We start from the raw sequence: 19662 nt of genomic DNA on the forward strand, positions 1-19662 counted from the left end.
ATGCTTTTTATGTGCAATGCCGCTATCGTTAAATACACCAAGGAAAATAAAATCAAATAAATGGTACTACAGTGTCGATGCTCGCTCATGCGCCATTGGTACTGGCCCCGAACTTCACCAACTTGACATCGTAATTGAGCTCAATGGCAGCCTGGGGATCATTCTCGCGTGGCACGAAGTCCACAACAAGCGAGTCCTTGACAGCAAACACCGAGTCGTTGTCAAGGTACTTATCCTTGCGGTCAAAGATCTGCGTAGTCAAAGGCCGGTAGTTATCATAAGTAGCCTAGGTAAGATATTAGCTTCCTCATCCCGACATTGATAATACCAAGCTAAAGCCTACAATAATGTGAATGTGAGCAGGGCGGAAAGGGTGGCGATCCATTAGCTCGAGAAGCTTGCCGGCAGGGCCGTCGTTAGGAACGGGGTAAGGAGTCGGACGCAGGCAGTAAAATGAGTATCTGCCCTCCTCATCCGTCTTAAACTTGCCGCGCAGGTTGAACTCGGCCTGCTCGGGATCCTGCTGCTCGTACAACCCGTTGGTGGATGCCTGCCACACCTCGACCGTTGCACCGACAAGAGGCTGCTTGGTCTGGAAATCCATGACACGACCGTGCATGAAGGTCATCTCGGCATCAGCTGGTTTGGTCTTGACGATGTCCTCGCCGTTCTCGCGATACGGGGTGTCAGCGCGGAAGAACGGGCCCAGAATGGCTGTGGCTGTAGGCGCATCCTGTGCTTCTTCAGCGAGAGTGAAGGTGATTTCGTCGACGAGACTGTTGTGCAACGGTAGTGCGTGAGCTGCGGAATACCAATCTGAGAACAAGAGCTCGGCTTACGATTCCAGTCCCAGTACATCGCACACCAGTTGTCCCTCATTTCGCTTATCATCGCTCATCCGACCTGCCCAATTGAGCATTTGCACGCCGGCCATCCATTCGTCGACAGTTAGCTCCTCCTCGCGCGCATAGTCGTGCATGTGCCTGATCAGGCCCGCCATGAGCTTCCGCATGCGCGGGGTGGTCTTGGGACCCATCGCGTCGATGACATTGTCCGTGAAGGTGGGATTAAAACGGTGCGTCGCCGTCATTTTGCGTAATTACTTATGCGATATGTACGAGTGCGAGTCAGAACATACAGAAAGTTGAGAGCGTTTTGAGAGCAGATCATACGGCTTAAAAGCATGATTATCTATATAGATCCGAACGGATTTACAGTCCTGGATCCATATTCAAAGCGGCTATCCAACCCCGCAAACCCCAATGACATTGTATTTGGCGTCGGATGTAGAAGTGACAGATCGGAAGACGTTGCGCTTCCGATTTCCCCGCAGTCGGATAGAGCTTGGCAGCTTTGCTATGCATATATGTCTGTACATGCAATATTGCAGGATCGTTTGCTTGGATTGGATATTGGTCAAATGATCCCTGAGCTCAGTGAGATTCTAGTATAGGCAGGACTTCCTATACTAGATAAGTGATTTAGATAGGTTATAGAGAGTTATACTCCCAACAGCATCCGATGTGTCAACGCCTTATTACATTCTAGCTTGAAGGGCCTAGATGAGTGCTATAGTTACATAGCATGTTGAATATATTCTAGGGCACTCCAGCTCGGTAGGACTATATTACCCCAGCCCTGTAGCTCTGCACTGGAGGCTCCGGGACTACCTAGGGTTAAGTCCGAAGTGGGCAACTCAAGCTGAACTGATTCCATACTTGAATATGTAGATCATTGGAAGGCGAGTTGTATTTTCTGTCTGGGTCGAATTGAACAGCAGAAAGCCCAGCTCGATGTGATAATCCGTACAGTCGGAGCCCACATTTTCATTCACCAATCTTACCACTCATCGCCGGGCCTTAGGGTTCCCTTTCTTCGTGAAATGCTCTGGAAGTTCTTGTAGAACCTCCCCATGCTCCCAGAGTTTACCCAGCCCAGCCTTGCGCTCCACTACTACATCGAAAAACTCCAGCGAGACGAACTTCTGCTCCTCGCCCTTCTCAGCAGGTCCACTCTTCGCAACAGGTATGCCCTCACTCAGAATAACCCCGTTCTCACTACGCCAGAACGGCACCCCTGCTTTCAGCGCTTTGCGTATATCAATATAAATCAAAACCTGCGCATCGCGCCGCATGCCCGAGATAACACCGGGGTCGTCTTGCGTCGATTTATCCCGCGCAGCGTCATCAGTGTGAATAGCAAGAACTGATTCTAATGATGGGCCAGTAGCAAAGTGAATGTGATTCCGACCCATGCAGCGTAGCCCACCGGATTGTAGAATCGCAGGCCAGGTTGCGTGGAATGTGCCGTGGACGACGGTATTGGGTAATTTCGATTCGTCGGACAGAGAAAGCGGCTCGAGGAAGGATGCAGCATCTACAGTCTTGATACTGTGGCCTTGTGTCGCGCGAATTAAAAAGTTTGACGGGTCGGTGTCTTTTACGGATAGTGCTTGGTCCGTGGCTGTTTGTTGGGCTTCGCTCGTGGCGGGCGCGGACTCCAGGACCGATGTCGCGGGTTGTTCTCCACCTACGATGGTGCTGGCATCATGCTCTGCATCGGGGGTTGACACTGGTATTGTTGTTGCTTGTGTTGTGGATTTGGTGGGTTGTGCGGATGGAATGTGAAGGAGAGCGAAGCGCTTTTTATCGGACGAGTCGACGGCGTGCAGAATCTCAGGGAACGTGACTTTTAGCGATTTGAGTTTCCTCCAATTTAACTAAGCATAGTCAGTATATTGTAGGCTATTGAGAACAAGAAACCGGCATACCACGTCTGGCACGCTCGCATAACCCTGCGCGTTCATCTTGAGCCCTTCCTTCTCCGCGGCATGTCGCAGAAGCAGGCTTAATGCTTTGGAGACTTGGACATCACGACTTTGTCCTTGACCATGTCCACGTCTCCGCTTCTCCTTGTCTTTTGGGTCAGGCATAGTAACGTATCAAGGTGGAGCAAAATGTGAAGCTGATTGGAGTTGTGGAAATTATATTTTGGTGGGGCAATTATAAGCTTAGAGCTGATGCGGCTCTACAACATACAGATTTAATGAACAATGACTCACAGCTACATATAAGAGCAGCAAAATTAGGAACCTGCGCAAGGTCAAAAGATTCAAAATCTTCTTTGTTCATCCTCACATAAATCGACTCAATTGGGTATAGAATATTGTAGAAAGACAGGCTATGAATCTAGTCCACGGCTCGGAAGGGGTAACGCAAAACAATACTATTACCGATCGCAGATGCAGTTACACTCTGCCACAGGACAGACCTTATGCCGTTTGAACCAGTCGCGGGCATGATTTGCATGGAATCCATGATTGCAATGGATACAAAACACCACAAATCGCCGCATCACCTCAGTCTCAGTGGGCTTACGAGAACCTGCCTCGGCATCGGCAGCAATACTGGCGCGTGACATCGGGTCTGGTGAGCCTAACCACAGGGTGCAGACGCCGCAGCGCGGCATATGTCGACCACAACGCGGACACAAAGTCCCAGACATAATCGGGGCCGCCAGTGGGTTCCCGGTGGTGGGATGGACAGTCTCATTACTCTTAGTAGACGGAGAGAGCTGGGAGGAAGCATCGTGCTGAGTGAGCGGATTTGTGCAGTAGTTGCAGGTGAGGCTGACTTGCTGCGGTGGTGGCGGCACAAGTTTGCGACCATCCGCAGTCACGGCAAAACGACGAGAGCTGACATCGAATCTGGCTCGTTCGAGTTGGAGTTTCCATGAGTTCATTTGCCGCCGGTAGGTCTCGCGCCAGGCCTCAAACTGGACAATGTGTTTTTGGGTGTTGATAAATCGCGGCACAGTGTGGCTCATTGCTAGTACGGGAGTTTGGACATCATTGAATTTCCCAATATACGATTGGAACAGACCCATGGCCAAATGACCCAAGCCTGTGAGCACGACTCCTTCAATATTGCCTTGACGAATTGCTTGGCTCGTAGCATCCTTCAGATACTCAGTTAGTTCGTCATCTGGGAGCCAGCGTAGCGCAACCTCTACGCGATACTTCAGCGGTAGTGTGGTTTCCTTGATGACTGCATTCCAGTCGCCTTTGCTCACAAGGGCTAGAATCGCCCGAGCGTATGGATCGGTGAGCTCTTTCGCAATTTCGGCACAGGTTTCCTCCCACTCTATGTCATTGTCTCCCTTGGAGGCACCAGCGATCGCCATAGCCAGTAGTTTATGAGCTTGCGTGGGATTGTTGCTTCGGAGCCCAACATAAGCCAGCTTAGGCTCATCTTGAAAGACAGCCAGTGCAGCAGCTTTAGTATGCTGCCCTTCACTAGATAAAGTTTTCACTGACTCCTCCAGCTCACGGTAAGATTGCGTTGCCCCACAGAGACGAAGACAAAGTCGACGATGATCAGGATAAGCCGTGTCGCAACCCTTTGTCTCGGGGAGGTTCAACTGGTTTGCCAAAGTTGCCACTGCATCCGCAGCTGATTTAGCATCGGTCCTCTTAGCGTTGATACAACGTTGTTCAAAACCATTGCCTGTTTAAAGTCAGTTTTGATGGATATTTGAAAACGAGGGAACAAACAAACCTAGGTCATCATTCCAGATATTGCTCACACCTAGATAATTCAGGTCCAAGCCATTGACAACCATTGACGTCCCAGAAGACTCAGTTCGAGCACCTAAAAACTTCATTAGATGTGATTTGGGACCTCAAGGGGAAAAAAAACCCACGTTCAATCCAGCTCCAGAGATCCTGCAATGCTTGATCATCAGAGGCCACCTTTCTGTTTTGAACCTCATCAAACAAATAGCCCTCTTTACACCGGGACTGGTTGATCGTGCATAGGGTGAGCGCTTCTTTAACAGTAAGAGGAACACCCATCACACCGAGAGCCATGGCGCGTTCCCGGTTCTCGTGGCTTGGGACAGGTTCGGAATCAACATTCTTTGATACAAAAAGCTGACCATTAGAGTTTACCCCATGCTCTTGCGAAGTTGAGCAGACGCGTGACCTAATGTTCCCGATCAGGTCTGAGATGGGCGAAATATGCTCAGAAAGTGGGTGAATCGATCGCACATCTGAGTCACTCGACGAGATACCACAGGCCAATACACTCCGTGAAGATAGATCAATTGGTGCGCACGGGGCTCGCGCGGTGATGATCTGGGGCTGTCCATTGCCGTCCAGTGTGATAGCACTTGGTTGAGGAGACAAGCTGAGATTCAGGGAATCGAATGAAACAACGCGGTCTTTCTCTTTGTAGCCACGAGTCGGATTATCAAATGGCACGCATACATCCCGTACGTGCTTGGTGTACACCGATTCTGGATAATTTCTGGAAGAACCCTGGCCAAGAGTCTCATCTATCGAAGAGCGATACTCCTCCGGCAAATAGTCCTTGGCAATGTCATAATTTTTGAAATGACCGCTGCTGGACAGCGCAGCGAGACTGCCTCGGTTTGTCCTTGAGAAGCGCAAGCTCCAAATGGAGGACTTGGGATGGAATACATTCTTGAGTTCCAAAGCAGGCGTCGCTTGACCTGATTCTGCCGCTCCGGTAGCAGAGGCCATTGATGGAGATGTCAGTCGAGACCCAACGCGACGGTCCCACACGCAGATGGTGCTTTCATTTGATGGAAGGCAAGACGCGACATAATTCTCATCAAGCCAATCAATAGCCAGGTTATGGACACACCGAGTGGGAAATTGTATTGATGGGTTGCCAGGTCCCTCTAAGGTAAAATCAGCTCTGCTTTTGTGGATCCAATGCCAGGAAAGTCAAACCTCTTAGATCATAGATCCGAACAAATTGGCCTTTGACACCAGTTACGATCGTATCAGGCTGGTCTCGGAAGAACTTGATACTAGTGATCGGCTCTGAGCTGGCGAGCTTTCGCAAGGGCTCAGTAAATCCTTTACTTCCACCAGCAGGGCTGAGTCGTTGGTTGACATCCCAGATGTTCAAGCAAAAGTCATTCCGAACACGATCGAGACCCGATGCCACGAGACCGTGTGTGCTAAACGCGACTGCATTGCAGTACCGCTGGTTGCGAACTGGAAATGAAAGAGACTCCTTGGCATCCCCATCGAGGCGTAGGATGGTGGCCTCCCCAGATGACTGACCCACGGCGATCAGGTTCTCATTTGAAGTAGACCAGTCGAATGCACGAAACCCAGGCACATTGGTCAGGGTTGAGAGAACTTCATGGCGTAGATTCTTGCCGTCAAACCCAGTCACTCTACACAGACGAAACGATTTCCCCGTGACGTCGACGGACAGGAAGCGTTGTTCAGTGGCCGACGAGGTCGGGGACCAGCGAATGGCGGACTCCATGCTGGCCCTTTTACTAAGCTCAGTTCAATAATTGAATCAATGACATGAGTAGATCCAGATTGCCAGATACACAAATTCAAGTGGGGAATTGGAGTAAATCAAATCAATGCGACCTGAGAGGGCCGTCGTGATGGTGGTCAAGAATGACGCTCATTGGTTGGCGTCAATCTGGGGACGGGCCGATAAATCCGCCGATATCTTTTTTTTCTTATCGTTTTTGTAGCTTCGGCCTCTTTTGTTCCTTTTCTTTTTTTTTTTGATAAAACCAACGATCATGTCTACAGACACACGAAGTGACCGCGATCGGGCAGCTCCCTCAAAGAGGAAGACCCGGGATGGATCAGAGGACGCTCCCCCGGCCCGCAAAAAGGTGCACCGCAAGGCAGACAAAGCATATGACCACGGTCAATTCGTGGACTTCGACAGCAAAGGCGATGCATCGAAGCCTAAAGTGACCCGCAAGTTCAAGGACAAATTTGCCCCCAAACCCGAAAAGGAATACCCATCGATCAACGATCTCAAAAAGCGAATTCGCGATGTAAAACGGCTACTCAACAAAGTGGATCTGTCTGCCGATGCTCGCATCTTGCAGGAGCGGGCGCTCGCTGGATATGAGCAAGACCTCGCAGATGAAACAACACGCAGAGAGCGGTCATCATTGATCAAGAAATATCACTTTGTCCGATTCCTTGGTAAGTGTTCCGTAACTCTGAATGGACCTAGGTTCTCGCTAATGCCCTTTGTCTTTCAATAGACCGCAAAACGGCCACCAAGGAACTCAACCGACTCACCCGCCGGGAGAAGGACAAAGATCTTGATTCGGAGCAAAAGGCTCGTCTTGCAGCAAAAATCCACACCTGCCAGGTGAACCTCAACTATGCGATCTACTATCCTCTCACTGAGAAATATATTTCAATCTACCCCAATGGGAAACCTGATGCAACGGATCCAAAGTCAGAATTGCAAACAGAGGAAAACAAGTCCAGCGACTCCAAGCCCCCGTTGTGGCCTGTTGTTGAGAAGTGTATGGAAGAAGGGACATTGGACCTTCTTCGTAATGGAAAGTTGCACATCAATGCCAATGGAGAGAAGATTCGAAATTCGTCATCTGGTACAACTACAGCTACAGATACCCAAAAGGAAAAGAGCAAGAAGAAAGAGCAACACAAAGAGACCAAGGCTGTCAGCCAAAAGGACAAGCATGTTTCCAAAGATGACAAGAATAGCACCAAGAAGAAGTCTGCACGCAGTGAGCGTGCCTCCAAGAAAGACGAGGCACCAAAACAAGCCAATGCGGAGGACCAAGATGATAGCGATGGTGGTTTCTTTGAGTAATCAATCCACAAGTTTGATGGTTTATGTCTTATTTTGTCTTGATATCCACACTAGCATTCTACACATACCACTGCAATACCGCCAACTGGCACCCTATTATCCAAGCAACTTCACCAAATAATGACCGAATTCTCCACTTACATGACTCAATGCCTTCAGTGTATTTCTATGCCCTGATGCCATGGCTTATTCGGGTTGTTGGGTTGAACAAAACAATTTCGCTATATAGGGAAGACACTGTCGCATATATGAACGGCTGTTCAATGAAGTTACAATGGCTCCATGAAACGTTGATCTCCCTAGAAATCTCTCAGTCAGTAAGCATGGTAGTGTGTCAAGTGGTATGACTTCGCTACATATTGTTTACTTTCACTTCACTCTATATGTATCAATCTACCCCATTGATCCTTTCCCCTGCTACAAACCCTACTTCCGAACGTTTATATTACAACTCCCGCTCTTCCTTACCATAGCTCTCATCGTATTGATCTAGCTTTAAAGTCAATTCTTCAGATATTTTATTCCACATTTGCTACCTAACTTTACATGCTGCGAATAACCGATCAGCACCTGCACCTTCTTCGCTCATATATGACTTCATTCCATCTCCGCTCTGTATCACCTCACATATCCAGTGGTCCCGCGTCATTTCAACAGATATCTAAGATCTACATATCTGCTTTAGTTTGTACCTCTCTCTTTTCGCAAGTTGGTGAACAGGTAAGGTATCTTGCTGAATCGTCGATCACCATTTTACTTCAATCTCCATTCTGATGTTATGCTCAGACTCTCTTCGTTTACTCTATCTTACTGCAAATTGCGTTTATTTCTGTTGACTCCTATGCTATGACCTAGACTTCTTCATACGTCGAACTTCTACAACAGGTCAAATTTCCGCAACTACCTTCTCTTCTTCAAGAGCATGTATATTCTTGCCCTTATCACTGATGTTCAGTCAGACATTGACTCAATTGAGCTCTCATTGATCAATTGGAAAACCATGAGTCACCTTCTGTCTTGATATCATTTCGATCAACCAAATATACATCCAGTCATTTGAACCCTTAACTAACCGAGAACAGATTCCCAAATCAATTCTACAGGGTCTCAAACCAGGTACAGAAAGATGTCTGAACCAAAGATGCCTGGACCTAAAGCCAAAGATGCCAGAATGGCTTGCAGCCCTTCAGAAGGAGCAGGCTTCATCAAGCAGCAGGAGCGTCTTCGAGATCGCTGCACCAGACTCCTCGCAGATCACCTGAAGACAAACCCTGATGTTGTTTGGACACCCGAAAATGGCCAAGCAAGTCCCCCCAGCACGGAGGAAGAAAAGGCTCAGCTCGAACTAGTCTTGGATATTCAATTCAATGAAGAAACCGGCCAGCCAACCTTCCCCCGTCAAACACCCGACTATCAGATGAGCTAGTTTATCTAGTGACCAAGTTTGTTGACTCCCGCGAAAGGGGACGACGATATCCATATGACTTCGATACCATGGGCAACATCAATCCTCACCGCGTGTCTTCAGGACCCGCTCCAACCATCTGGGCTCATGGCCTACCCTTCTTCCCGGTATACAAAGGTTATTACATCCTCTGTGGACGCGCAAATGTCGACTGCGTTGGCTGGTTGCTCTGTGACAAAACCAGAGATATCATGCAAGCGAACCCGATCTGGTCCATTGGGGCGGTCATTGCACCTGACTCTGCCGTGAATCTGCCTCATACTATCAATCGTCAACTGATACTGCACAAGCCACACGGTACCGAGAAAGATCCAAAGTACAGGGGTAGAATCTGGGCTCGCGATTTTGTGGCTGATGAGCACCATTTCTGCGCAGTTGTTCCAAATCCAGACACTAATGAGATTGAGATCTGCCCGCTGTGGAAAGCCTGGGGCTACAACGTCCGTTGTGGACCCATGCAGGATGGCGTGAAGCCAACTGTCATGCCAAAGGAGTTCTTTGCCAGACATGGTATCAAAGATATCGACTATTCCTATCTCGATAGACCATACGCCAACCAGATGATGGACGAGGATGAAGAGTCAGATGGCAAAGCAGACCCATATAGTGAGATTGAGGCTAAAGATCCCGCTGGAACGAGCGGTGAAGCTGCTAGCAGTAGCAACCAGCCCGCTGTGACCAAATCTGAGTCTAACCTGGGCGTGGATATGAGCATTGACTGCCCAGCGAAGGCTCCAACGCAGGACCAAGAGCAAGGACCAGCGAAAGACGTGGAAGAGGCCACAGAAGAGACCTCAAAAGAGATACCGAAAGAGGCCACGGAAACCGCCACGGAAGGCGTCACTGAAGATCCTAGGGAACAGGCTACCGAGAAGAGCACCAAAGAGCCTGAAACTGCGGCCTCGGACATCGAGGAGAAACAACCTGTTGTTTCTAGCAGCATTGTGGACACTGATCTCGATTTGGGCATGGCTATAAAAGATCAAACACAAAAATCCATTGAAAACGCCGACCCCGAGCATACCGGCACTCCTGCTACCCCCTTTGTCGAGACCACCGTCCAGGAAATTGCAATTGTTCAAGCTACTCAAGTGAAGCCGATGACTAGACAGCCTGACATTGAGCAGACAGCGACTGGTGCACCGGCTGAGAGTATTCATATCACCGAGCCGCCTAAGGTGGAGCAAACAGTCCCGGAACAGCTCAGTAATGAGGAGTTGGGCACCGCAGCAACTTGTGGCTTGTCCGTGGCGCCGAAGATTGCCGAGGCCTCTGCATCTTGATCAACTGCCGACGAAGCCGATATCAGGAAGCAGACTGATATCAACGAGAGTCGCGTACCAAACGAAGTTTCTGCGTGAGATGGGGTAGAGTTTGAAATCGAAAAGCCCAAAAAAGTGAAAATGTATTAGAAAGGAGGTGATCTTTATGGGATATCAGGAGGTGATATATCCCAGAGATTGCTTTTGACTTTATGGAAACCCAGTGTTCATGGCATTGGGGGCTTGTGCCTTTGATGTTTGTGGTTCCTCTCGCGATGTGCTTTCTTTTTCTTTCTTGCCAGTGACATGCGGTTCACTGCACTTTGTTCTTGCAATATTCTGAACACTGGCCTTTTTTTGCCATGAAAGGAAGACTGCTGCTTTCTTTGAAAACCTTGTCGTACAGGCTGTTACAAGATGCAAGATAATCGGTTTAAAGAGATCACTTGGGCGCACATATCCATGACTCGAGAACACTTTCTCAAAAAGTTAATCAAAAGCCCCGTCCTATTGATGCTAATCGTAACAGGAAAAACCACTAACAGAAGCTTTGAGTACTGGTTGATGTTATCGAACTGCACCTATACACTTGTCTTGAAAATCTCAATTCGAGGTCAAGTATCATAAAAGTAGGCCGAAAGGCGGCATGGATTTCAAATTGAAAATCCCAGGGAAGACAGAATATAAAGTAAAAACTAAGAGCGCCATCTCGCCAGTAACCCTTCTAGGTACGTATGCTAGAGCTAACATCTCCATTGCGTAAGATGTGAACATATGAAAAGCTCATAGAAGATGCAGAAAGGGAAACCCAATCTTGACTTCGGCGCCAGAGCTAAAAATGAGGAAGTGGACGGGGTAGATGTGACGATACGTAGTAGAAAGATGTAAAGAGAGAGATAAAAAGGGCCAAAAACAAGTCAAACGCGAAAGAACCTGTGCTGTATTGGTGATTCGTCCCGGAAAAGAAAATCATATCGTGCGTAAGTCATAGCAAGTTGGAAACGATCATTGAATATGATCTTCAATTTCAGATGGAAGTCCATCGAGATACTAGCGATCCTGCGCCAGCTGAGTCGAGCAGGGTCTTGCGTTCAGCTCTTCGGGTGTTCCCAGAACACACAGAATGAAAGAAAACGCCATACAATTCAAAAGGTATTGATCTCACATGACAGTACAGCTGCTACCGCTCTGGGCTCGCCTGCGTCTACCACCAAGAGCAGAGATAGCACCAACGCCATAAGCATCGTTGTCATCTTCGTCTGCATTGTATAGACGCTCAGCTTCACGAGCACGACGTCGACGTCGGCGAGCGCCAGCTCCAGCAGCGCCAGCCTCCTCGGTGGCGATCATGTAGTCGGCCCATTTCCGGTCCAGCCGGGATGCAGAAGCGAGATCGCCGCGAAGGACACGCTTCGTGTGTTCATCGACGGTCATCTGCCAGCCATAGAAACATTTGAGCTGGATAATTTCATTGGGATAGGTTGGCGCTGGCGATGGTGAAGGTGACGAGGCTGGAGTGACGAAGGTACTTGTCGCCGGGGAGGAACCGTTGTCTGATGTTTGTGTCACGGTCACAACAGTTGAAACGGGTTTGCGAGAGGCGCGTGGGATGTATGCATTACTGGACAGAACTTCCCTGACCCCTGCCCAGGTGATGTTGGCACAGTCGAATATCATGAGTCGCAGCCCGACTTGAGGGAGATCGTCGCTGTACCCGCGGCGGCGAATGCGGAAGCTGGCTTCCATCAGGGTGAGATCTGAGACTCTGGTGTTGTCCATTTCGACGGATCGGAGTTTCGGACAGCTCTTCATCACTTGAAGCATTCCTGTGTCGCTGAGACTCTCACAGAAGCTGATGTTCAAGTGTTCCAAGTGCTGAGCACATGGGGATCTAGCCAGCTCCACCAGGGTGCTGTTTGTCAAGTTCTCTAGATCTTCTAGTTCCAAATGTGACAGTTTGGGGGTCGTCCGAATGACGTCTATGACGGATTGATCGGTCAGGTCCGAGCACTGAGAAACTTGCAGGCCCTCCAAATCTGGAACGTTATGAGCCAGGCTTTTGAACCCATCGTCGCTCACTTCAGCGCAATGGTGCAAATCCAAATGACGGAATCTTCGAGGGGGAACAATAGGCCGATCGGTTAGAATATCCATATCGGGGTTCTCGCCGTGGATCAGCACCTTTAGGCTGTGATCGGTCAGGTTGGTACGACTCATGATCAAGCGATCTAAAGTGTTACGCTCGAACAAAGCCAAAGTGAATTTCTCATCCTGGAACCCGCGGATTTCGCTGGCCCGGAGATCCTTCAGCCGCTCACAGGACTGGACAATCCGAAGAAGGCCGGTGGTATCAACATTATTGCACCAAGAAACATTCAATGTCTCAAGTTGCGAACAAGACCGTGCAATAACCTTCATCGCCGAGTTCGTGACACTCGACAGACCCGAGAGATTGATGTATTCCAAGCGAGGATTACGAAGGAGGAAAGAGTAGATGGATGCCCTGTCGATACGACAACCCTCGAGCGAAAAGTTGACGACATTCCGACACAGATCCGAGATGCGTTCTCCATCCGTGGACCACTTATCACGCATCTGAATGCAGCCTCTGAGATTGAGATCCCGGATAAACGGACCACCAGAGGTGATAAGCTTGACCAAAACATCGCTCGGGATTTTAGAGTAGTACTGGGTCGCATCAATCTTGGACCATAGTTGTCCATCGTAGCACATCTCATTCCACGCTTTGGACACGACAGAACAGCGGACAATTTCTTGCGGGGTGAGGTACTGGAGGATCCCTATCTTAATCTCTCGTGGCATATCACCCCAAAAGTCAAAAGATTTGGTCGGCTGGGATTTTATAGCGATGACCTCCTCCTCCACCTTGAATCCCACCGGTGTCACGGTGCGGGGTGACCCATGCGATGCTGGCCGCATATCAAAAGGCAAAGGCACGGTGCGAGGTGTAGTGAAACCAGGGCCATCGACGTCCATCAAACGGATGCGAGCGTTTGTACCGTGGGGCTCCCCGGTAGAACCAGAAAATCCGGGAGTAGCAGGCCGAGGATTGAGGCCGCCATAGAGCTGGGAGGAGCTTTCGTTGCCGAGGCAGGGCGAGTATGAAGTCGACGATAACGAAACACAAGAGAGAGAGGCCTTATTGTCTCGGCGGTAGCTAGTTGTTGATGAGGATCGTCCGCGTCTGGTCAGGGTCGGACTGGATGACATTCGTTGGAGACTCTGCAATAATTTCTGACGACCCTTGAGTTTCGGCGGTTGGTCTAATGGGATCTGGCCTGCCGAATTGGTCGGGCTATTCGGAGAGATACTCCCCGGAGAGGGTGAGATCTCATCGGATAGTTGAGAAGCCATGTTAATGACTTGATACAGTATGTATCACCTATTCTCTAGGCCACTTCTATCTTGTCACGTCTTCCGGGGAATGTTCGGTATGGTACGGAGTATCACAGGGTTCACGGCGGAGGATAAGGACGGACGGAGGACAGCGGAAACGGATAGAGCGACGGGTGCGCAGTCACCGAAAGCTCTTAGACAAACATAGTGCTATATGACGGCCGGTCTTTTGGATATCAGTTTTGAGGAATGAAGAGAGAAGAGGAAATCCAAATGTGGGTGGGGAAAATCACATCTGTATCTATTTGGGGCCCACGGCCAAAGAACCGTGGAACAGGCCTCTTTACGGCACTGTGCCGACTGGCGTAGAAGCGAACCGAGTGAGCCGAGTAGAAGATGGGAAATTTGGACAAAGGAAGATATATGCAAAGAGAAAGCAGAAATGGCGGAATGCAAAGGCGGAATGCAGAGGGGGATTGCGATACATCTAATAGTACAATCACATAGTACGGTAGTAGGTACCCCCCTCTACGTTATCTGCTTATCGCTCCCCTGCAAGTACATTCCAAGGTTGTATACATGTGAATAGGTCCTATTTTCTATTTACATTTAAATAAATCTACAACATAGATAGACACAAAATCTAGAGATTGTGTATATACAGTATCCTGGCACAGACCGTCTGATGTGAGACCAAAGCCCTCGGCTGACGACGCCTTTGAAAACAAATTCCACGCTCAGCCCACCAGGCGATCCAGGGACATCGAGGCGAGTTCCAAGGTTGTTCCTGAGAAAAACGTTTGATTTCTTTTTCGCCTCTTTGGGTATCTGCTGGTGGGGCATGTGCGGGGAGGCAGAGAGTGAGCCCATGGTATGATAGCAAGATAGCCATGGATGAAAATCTACCATCCATGGATGTCCTATCAGTTTTTGAATTTTTCAAAATCTTAAAAATCTTAGTCTAAGGCACCAAGATAGTGCAAGGTACCAGGGCAGTTTTAGACCGATCAACATTGGAAATCTCCCTGAAATTGGACAGGTTCAATCCGTGGACCTTTCTCGAGATGTGAAGTGGGGAGATTCGCCCCATGATACCCCGGGCAAAGCCTAGACTGGGTTTTGCCAAGCACTACGAAGATCCGCCAGAGATTCCCCCGCAGTTCAAAGTCGTGTGTTTTATATAAGTCTGTTCTCTTGGATTCTCTAGGTCACAGATATGCAAAGGTATCGCAAAAAAATGCCAGGGAGGAGGGGAAAGAAAAGACAAAACCCCAGATAAAAAAAAAGATAACAAATGCATTGATGTTCATAATCATCATGTGGCCCTAAGGGAAGTTAGAAGGACACGCGCCCCGAAATGATACCCAGTTTCCCCGGAAATTTCTGCATCCATCATCAAAACGTAACTTTGTGGGGTATCGCGTTGTTTTTGGGTTTTTTTTCTTTCAATAAAAGGCGAAGGGAGAAGGCATGAGAAAGCTTTCAAGCCCCCACCATCCAGGGGTGCTCAAGTACTTCAGTAATTGTAAGTCGGTTGTCGACGTCGCGATCGAGCATCGTGCGAATGAGGTCAATGCAATCTTCCGAGAAAGGAAGGAAGGGAATTCGGAGGGGGTGGTCAAGGATCTCATCGACGTTATAAAATGGATTCTCTTTGTAGACGATGGTATAAAGAAGAATGCCCAGAGCCCAGATGTCCTGTTCCTTGCCTCGATACGACCTGCCCTGCAAGACCTCGGGCGCGGCATAATCTAACACACACAGTCAGCATCTTGCCCCTCGGTCAGACAAAGGAAACTTACCAATTGTCCCCACAAAGACATCAAACGGCCCGTTTTTGATGTAGGCCGCACTCCCAAAGTCGATCAACTTGATCCGTCCCTCTCCATCAAGGACCACGTTCTCATCCTTGATATCACGATGTACCACCAGTGCTTTGGTATGTAAATGATTAACGGCGCTCGCGACCTGTTTGAAGATGTTTCGGCACTCCGACTCATCCATGTTGGCTTTGAGTTCGATATAATCAAACAGGTCCATTCCGGGGAGCCCGTGAGGAGTCATCTCAATGTAATAGTTGATATCATCTTCAAAGAAGCCTTCCATCTCCACAATGTTAGGGTGCTTGAGCCCATCCCGTCGCAGGAAATCCAGAACATGGATCTCTAGTGGTACAGTACCCAGTCGCCGATCACGAGTCCACGTATCCACTAGGATTCGCTTCTTTGTGACAAATTTCAGTACCATCTTCTTACTAGGTTGCTTCTTTAGACGTGCCAGTTTGACTTGGCCGTAAGCTCCTTGTCCCATCTCCTCGAGAATCACGTAGTCATTGATCGTTCGTTTGGCTGGAGGGTCGTTCTTCGCATTGGCACTCGAAATTTGAGGAACGGGCTGTACGGGCCGGGTGGTAAGAGGCTCAGAAGCGGCCTCACTGAGTTGTTGACTAAGTGTTGATGTCGGGGAGTGAATCTCCACGGAATTCTGGCGATTTTCTGCACTCTGAGTGTCGGCGCCGGCACCTAACGGGCGGTCTGATTCAGGGTCATGTGTGGGCGAGGTAGGCTTGGAACTTGGTACAGATGACGGCGAAAGACCGGCAGCGGGTCCAGCGGCGTGGAGCTGTCGCGAATAGGTTATCCACAAAGCATAGACCAACTCTGTAACTGCAATCGTATCGTCACTGTCATCAGAGTCGCTGTTGCGACTGCTGCTTCTCTCTGCCTTCTCCTTTGAGAAGAAGGTGCCGCTCTTAACCACACGCAGTTGAATATCCACGACAATGGTGGAGCCATCTCGATGCTTGGCAAGCAAGCCACTTGGCTCTGTAAAAACGGAGGCGGCATTTGCTTTTCCATCGCGGAGTATGGAAAGTGTCCGTGCCCGTCGGAAGCTGTGCTCGGGTATGACAATGCCATCAACTAGTGGCACATTATCCTCCTCAGTTAACACGTCTAGAATCTCATCGAAATCGGGCACAAGTTCAGTGAAGTGGAGCCCCTCTGGTCTTTCTTGACCAAATAGGACCGAAGAGAACACAGAGTTGGAGCTGATCACATTCAATGACGAAGACGAGAGCACCATCATGCCTGCGACATGCGGAAAGCTGGAGACTTGAAGAGTGCGATCTCCGTCACTCTTGCCAACAGCGACAGGAATACAAACGCCAGCAGCGGTACGGGCGGCAAAGTGCTTCAACTCCACGATTTTGGCTAATCCCTTCCCCGGGGATGTCTCAAGAGATTCCGATGGCAAACAGGGTAGAAGGTCGGTGATAGGCTGGCCAGTTTGAACGACAGACGGGCCCCAGATCTTTTCAACTTCACCTTTGGCACTCGCGACGTTCCATGAATCATCGCACTGGATGGAGGCAATATCCTCTGTGATCTCCTCGAGGACCCAGATCAGGCCACCACGTTTCTCCATAACCCAGACGCTAGCAGATCCGCGTGATCCGTTGCGCTTCTGGATCGGGACAACATCACCGCACAGCAAGACTCCGCGTGACTTATGGGCTGGGTGGTTGTTGTTTCGGGAGTTTCTCGTGCTGGAGCCATATCCGTCATCAGTCTGCGCCCTCCGGGACTTTTCTCGTGAAGATGGTTTGTTAAGAAGTTGTGCTGTCACACCATTTCCAAGACCTCGGAACTTGGGATTGACAGCGGATATGTTCGCCCTTTCGGGCTGAAGTGGCATACGGGCGGCGGCATCTGTGCTTGGATCTCGGAGTTTGGCCTCGAGCCATTCCCGGTGCTCCTTCTGTACAACTTCCAGGATGCTGAGACGGCGGACTTCGGACTGGAGAACACCAAAGATGAGACACGAAAGATCATTAGCAGCTAGAATGGTCCATGGTGCCTGGGCTTCGGTCCTGAACACGGCCTGGGAAGCCGGGGTCCATTTGTTGCTATGCGCATGGAGGACGGGGGTCTGGAATCCCAATCCAGCAGTCGAGGAGCCAAGCGAGGTAAAAGGATCCGTGGAAGAGGTGTATGGTTGTGCTAGAGTTTCCATCAGCTTGCTCCTGAGAGAGACAGAGCACAGGTCCGTGTATGTACGTTTTAAGCTTACGCGCCTGGAAGTAGGTGCAGAGACCAGGTCCCTCCTGTGGTTGGAGATACGATCGCTGGGCATCGGGCTCAACAATTGGGAGCTGTCAGACGGGTGTGACCCCGAGAGGGTGGAATCCAGGGCTCCATCTCGGGTGCTGACTGGGGATGAACTACCATCTGAGAAGGCCTTTTCAAAGATGTTGTCGCGATTCATCTCTGCGGGTCCTGTGACGGGTCCACGACCATGGATTTGGTTTTCCTGGGTTTCGAGTACATTTGCTCGGGTCAAAAGCTCCATCATACCTTGCATCTCCGTGTCCCCACTGGCGTTTGCTTGTGCGTTGGCGATCCCGGCATTGCTTGCGGCCCATCCCATCCGGTCACGCATAAAATCAATAGACCTCTTGAGAATGTTTTGACGGGTGTGGAGAAATTCCTCGGACTGTTGGGCGAAGGAAAAGGAATGAAGCGACTCTAGTGGAAACCGGTGTAGGTCTTCTAGATCTGTGAAGCTTCGGCTCGACAAGTGACCGGTGTGAGCTCGAGATGAGGAACGAGATCGAGGAGAGGGGGCGGGACGCTGATTAGCCATGGGAGCTAGCGATAGCGACGAAGTAGACATATTTGGAAGGGTCAATACCCGCGAGGGCTGGTTATGGCGTATACGATCCAGCCCAGTTGGACCAAGTCCATGCTCATTTTCGAATAACGGAGATCTGTTGGAATACCGGAAGTGTTAACGTTGTGTTAAAAAGTATGAAGATTGTCGCTGACCTGGAAAGAGGGTCATACCCCGAAGAAACACTGCCCGCCGAGCTTCTGAGGTGATCTGTCTGTAAAGAAAGTGTGTCCAGTCCGGACTCGGATTCGGGGGATTCAGACAGAGGTCCTAACGGCGACGAAAGAGGACTCGGCTCGCCTAAGTTTGGTCAGCGCGATTCACCTAGCTTATAATCAACTCAACCGGCGCGTCTCGAAGTTTCCATTCCACGGGCCTTTCAGGATAATGTGATGCTATCGAATGATCCGACGGTTCGTCTCCGCGGTCAGATGCATCTCCGAGCATGTGCTAGCGCGTGACCGTGGTTTCTGGGAAGAAACTCAAGTCGCGCCCTAGTTGCTCCAACCCGTTTCTTTTCGGGCGCTCGATGAGTCGTGAGCTCAATCTGAAAATATGCACAATAACCTGCTTTTACCTCCTCATCTCCACTAGCTCCCTAAGGCCCTTGGAATGTGAAACAAAGACTGAATGATTAACATAAAAAAAGTGAGTGCACATGACTGACCATCATGGTTGTAAGCCGACCCCATCCCCGAGGTCTCCTCTCTTTCAGGTTTTATTATCTTTTTGGGGGGAGAAATTCAGAGGATCAGCGAAACAAAGAAAAGGACGAGGCTCAATCGAGGCGAGCACTCGTGAATGTATCCGGGGTATGCGACATGTATGGGCGGAACGATCATTCGCAACTGTGACGGGGGTAGGGCGGGCAGCTGCCTCGTAGGGTCTCAGGCGGCATATGTGGCGCCGCGACTGAGCACACACAGAAAGTGAAGGAGAGACAAGCAGGGGAATTCGAGGTAGAAGGGTTCAAGGGGGAAGAAAAAGAGAAGGACAGCGGGGGAGAGTGGGGAGAGGAAAATGCCTGCGAGAAAAAGGGAGATGGGTCCCCCCTTCGTGATGTAATAGCCCAATTACTCTATATTCTCTTCTATATGTCTTTTTATATCCATCTGCCCTTCAGAACAACGTAGAACTTTCGCTTGGAATAGCTGATTTACCTTAAGATCGGCCGATCGACAGGTTTCTATCCCATCTGGCGGAGAAATTTACCGAAGGCGTTGGGCCAGAGATCTATACAAGATAGTATCTCAAACAGAACGGTTTC

General features: G+C 49.6%; 7 protein-coding genes across 7 annotated transcripts; 2 read left to right on the forward strand and 5 right to left on the reverse strand.

Moving 5' to 3' along the window:
• Positions 1-85: 85 nt before the first annotated feature.
• Positions 86-1090, reverse strand: N7500_004881 (intradiol ring-cleavage dioxygenase; the record flags this gene model as incomplete). The annotated part of the gene is made up of 3 exons (XM_056676026.1): positions 86-286; positions 344-776; positions 840-1090. The coding sequence occupies 3 exons, from the start codon at positions 1088-1090 to the stop codon at positions 86-88; spliced, it is 885 nt and encodes a 294-aa protein (XP_056531026.1).
• A 756-nt stretch (positions 1091-1846) lies between these two features.
• Positions 1847-2932, reverse strand: N7500_004882 (tRNA 2'-phosphotransferase; the record flags this gene model as incomplete). Its single annotated transcript, XM_056676027.1, has 2 exons — positions 1847-2719; positions 2771-2932. 2 exons carry the CDS (start codon positions 2930-2932, stop codon positions 1847-1849), a joined length of 1035 nt encoding a protein of 344 aa, XP_056531027.1.
• Positions 2933-3228: 296 nt separating this feature from the next.
• N7500_004883 (uncharacterized protein) lies at positions 3229-6305 on the reverse strand (the record flags this gene model as incomplete). Its single annotated transcript, XM_056676028.1, has 4 exons — positions 3229-4505; positions 4557-4649; positions 4702-5703; positions 5756-6305. The coding sequence occupies 4 exons, from the start codon at positions 6303-6305 to the stop codon at positions 3229-3231; spliced, it is 2922 nt and encodes a 973-aa protein (XP_056531028.1).
• Positions 6306-6579: 274 nt separating this feature from the next.
• N7500_004884 (Efg1 domain-containing protein) lies at positions 6580-7640 on the forward strand (the record flags this gene model as incomplete). Its single annotated transcript, XM_056676029.1, has 2 exons — positions 6580-6997; positions 7060-7640. 2 exons carry the CDS (start codon positions 6580-6582, stop codon positions 7638-7640), a joined length of 999 nt encoding a protein of 332 aa, XP_056531029.1.
• A 1126-nt stretch (positions 7641-8766) lies between these two features.
• N7500_004885 (uncharacterized protein) lies at positions 8767-10388 on the forward strand (the record flags this gene model as incomplete). Its single annotated transcript, XM_056676030.1, has 2 exons — positions 8767-9037; positions 9076-10388. 2 exons carry the CDS (start codon positions 8767-8769, stop codon positions 10386-10388), a joined length of 1584 nt encoding a protein of 527 aa, XP_056531030.1.
• A 1140-nt stretch (positions 10389-11528) lies between these two features.
• Positions 11529-13742, reverse strand: N7500_004886 (F-box domain protein; the record flags this gene model as incomplete). The annotated part of the gene is made up of 1 exon (XM_056676031.1): positions 11529-13742. One exon carries the CDS (start codon positions 13740-13742, stop codon positions 11529-11531), a length of 2214 nt encoding a protein of 737 aa, XP_056531031.1.
• Positions 13743-15206: 1464 nt separating this feature from the next.
• N7500_004887 (serine/threonine-protein kinase) lies at positions 15207-19087 on the reverse strand (the record flags this gene model as incomplete). Its single annotated transcript, XM_056676032.1, has 4 exons — positions 15207-15475; positions 15527-18492; positions 18569-18695; positions 19063-19087. 4 exons carry the CDS (start codon positions 19085-19087, stop codon positions 15207-15209), a joined length of 3387 nt encoding a protein of 1128 aa, XP_056531032.1.
• Positions 19088-19662: the final 575 nt, after the last annotated feature.

The sequence above is a fragment of the Penicillium coprophilum genome (assembly GCF_028826855.1).
Source record: "Penicillium coprophilum strain IBT 35676 chromosome Unknown utg000004l_segment0_segment0, whole genome shotgun sequence".
Lineage (NCBI taxonomy): Eukaryota > Fungi > Ascomycota > Eurotiomycetes > Eurotiales > Aspergillaceae > Penicillium > Penicillium coprophilum.